The sequence below is a fragment of the Musa acuminata genome, unplaced genomic scaffold (assembly GCF_036884655.1).
Source record: "Musa acuminata AAA Group cultivar baxijiao unplaced genomic scaffold, Cavendish_Baxijiao_AAA HiC_scaffold_585, whole genome shotgun sequence".
Taxonomy (NCBI): domain Eukaryota; kingdom Viridiplantae; phylum Streptophyta; class Magnoliopsida; order Zingiberales; family Musaceae; genus Musa; species Musa acuminata.
In genome coordinates, this window is record NW_027020824.1 from 27,501 (window position 1) to 30,000 (window position 2,500).

Consider the following 2,500-nt stretch of genomic DNA (forward strand, 5'->3'; position numbering starts at 1 on the left):
GATGCAATCATATCACATCTTAACTGGGCATGTATATTTCTGGGTTTTCACAGTTTTGGCTTGTATATTCATAATGATACCATGAGCGCTTTAGGGCGTCCACAAGATATGTTTTCAGATACCGCTATACAATTACAACCCATCTTTGCTCAATGGGTACAAAACACCCATGCTTTAGCACCCGGCATAACAGCTCCTGGTGCAACAGCAAGTACCAGCTTAACTTGGGGAGGTGGTGAGTTGGTAGCAGTAGGCGGCAAAGTAGCTTTGTTACCTATTCCATTAGGAACCGCAGACTTCTTAGTCCATCATATTCATGCATTTACGATCCACGTGACTGTATTGATACTACTGAAAGGTGTTCTATTTGCTCGCAGTTCCCGTTTGATACCTGATAAAGCAAATCTTGGTTTTCGTTTTCCTTGTGATGGACCTGGAAGAGGGGGGACATGTCAAGTATCTGCCTGGGATCATGTCTTCTTAGGTCTATTCTGGATGTACAATGCGATTTCCGTAGTTATTTTCCATTTCAGTTGGAAAATGCAGTCGGATGTTTGGGGTACTATAAGTGATCAAGGGGTAGTAACTCATATTACAGGAGGAAACTTTGCGCAGAGTTCCATTACTATTAATGGGTGGCTTCGAGATTTCTTATGGGCACAGGCATCTCAGGTAATTCAGTCTTATGGTTCTTCATTATCTGCATATGGTCTCTTTTTCTTAGGTGCTCATTTTGTCTGGGCTTTCAGTTTAATGTTTCTATTCAGTGGCCGTGGTTATTGGCAAGAACTCATTGAATCCATCGTTTGGGCTCATAACAAATTAAAAGTTGCTCCTGCTACTCAGCCTAGAGCCTTGAGCATTGTACAAGGACGTGCTGTAGGAGTAACCCATTACCTTCTGGGTGGAATTGCCACAACATGGGCATTCTTCTTAGCAAGAATTATTGCAGTAGGATAATGGCTAGGAGGATTTGAAAGGCATTATGGCATTAAGATTTCCGAGGTTTAGCCAAGGCTTAGCTCAGGACCCCACTACTCGTCGTATTTGGTTTGGTATTGCTACCGCACATGACTTCGAGAGTCATGATGATATTACTGAGGAACGTCTTTATCAGAACATTTTTGCTTCTCACTTTGGGCAATTAGCAATAATCTTTCTGTGGACGTCCGGAAATCTCTTTCATGTAGCTTGGCAAGGAAATTTTGAGTCATGGATACAAGACCCTTTACATGTAAGACCTATTGCTCATGCAATTTGGGATCCTCATTTTGGTCAACCAGCTGTAGAAGCCTTTACTCGAGGAGGTGCTACCGGTCCAGTGAATATCGCTTATTCCGGCGTTTATCAGTGGTGGTATACAATCGGATTACGCACTAATGAAGATCTTTATACTGGAGCTCTTTTTCTATTATTTCTTTCTGCTATATCCTTAATAGCGGGTTGGTTACACTTACAACCAAAATGGAAACCAAGCGTTTCGTGGTTCAAAAATGCCGAATCTCGTCTAAATCATCATTTGTCAGGACTTTTCGGAGTGAGTTCTTTGGCTTGGACAGGACATTTAGTTCATGTCGCTATTCCAGGATCCAGGGGACAGTACGTCAGATGGAATAATTTTTTAGATGTATTACCCTATCCTCAAGGGTTGGGACCACTTTTTACGGGTCAGTGGAATCTTTATGCCCAAAACCCTGATTCGAGTAGCCATTTATTTGGTACTTCCCAAGGAACAGGAACTGCCATTCTAACCCTTCTCGGTGGATTTCATCCACAAACGCAAAGTTTATGGCTGACCGATATTGCTCATCATCATTTAGCTATTGCATTTATTTTCCTGATCGCTGGTCATATGTATAGAACTAACTTCGGGATTGGGCACAGTATCAAAGATCTTTTAGAAACACATATTCCTCCAGGGGGTCGATTAGGGCGTGGGCATAAGGGTCTTTATGACACAATCAATAATTCGCTTCATTTTCAATTAGGTCTTGCTCTAGCCTCTTTAGGGGTTATTACTTCCTTAGTAGCTCAACACATGTACTCTTTACCTGCTTATGCATTCATAGCACAAGACTTTACTACTCAAGCTGCGTTATATACTCATCACCAATACATCGCAGGGTTTATCATGACAGGAGCCTTTGCTCATGGAGCTATATTCTTCATTAGAGATTACAATCCAGAACAGAATGAGGATAATGTATTGGCAAGAATGTTAGACCACAAAGAAGCTATCATATCTCATTTAAGTTGGGCCAGCCTGTTTCTTGGGTTCCATACCTTGGGCCTTTATGTTCATAACGATGTTATGCTCGCTTTTGGTACTCCGGAAAAACAAATCTTGATTGAACCTATATTTGCCCAATGGATACAATCCGCTCATGGTAAGACTTCATATGGGTTCGATGTACTCTTATCTTCAACGAATGGCCCAGCATTCAATGCAGGTCGAAGCATATGGTTACCGGGCTGGTTGAATGCTGTTAATGAGAATAGT

At 41.8% G+C, this 2,500-nt stretch overlaps 1 protein-coding gene across 1 annotated transcript in view; it reads left to right on the forward strand.

The window, feature by feature from the left end:
• Positions 1–2,500, forward strand: part of LOC135661971 (photosystem I P700 chlorophyll a apoprotein A1) — a 9,110-nt gene that overhangs the window by 5,671 nt on the left and 939 nt on the right. The window contains exon 1 of the mRNA XM_065176581.1: positions 1–2,500. This exon is cut by the window's left edge and continues 5,671 nt beyond it; it is cut by the window's right edge and continues 939 nt beyond it. Within this exon, the coding sequence (XP_065032653.1) occupies positions 1–960 (960 nt within the window). The 3' untranslated portion in view covers positions 961–2,500.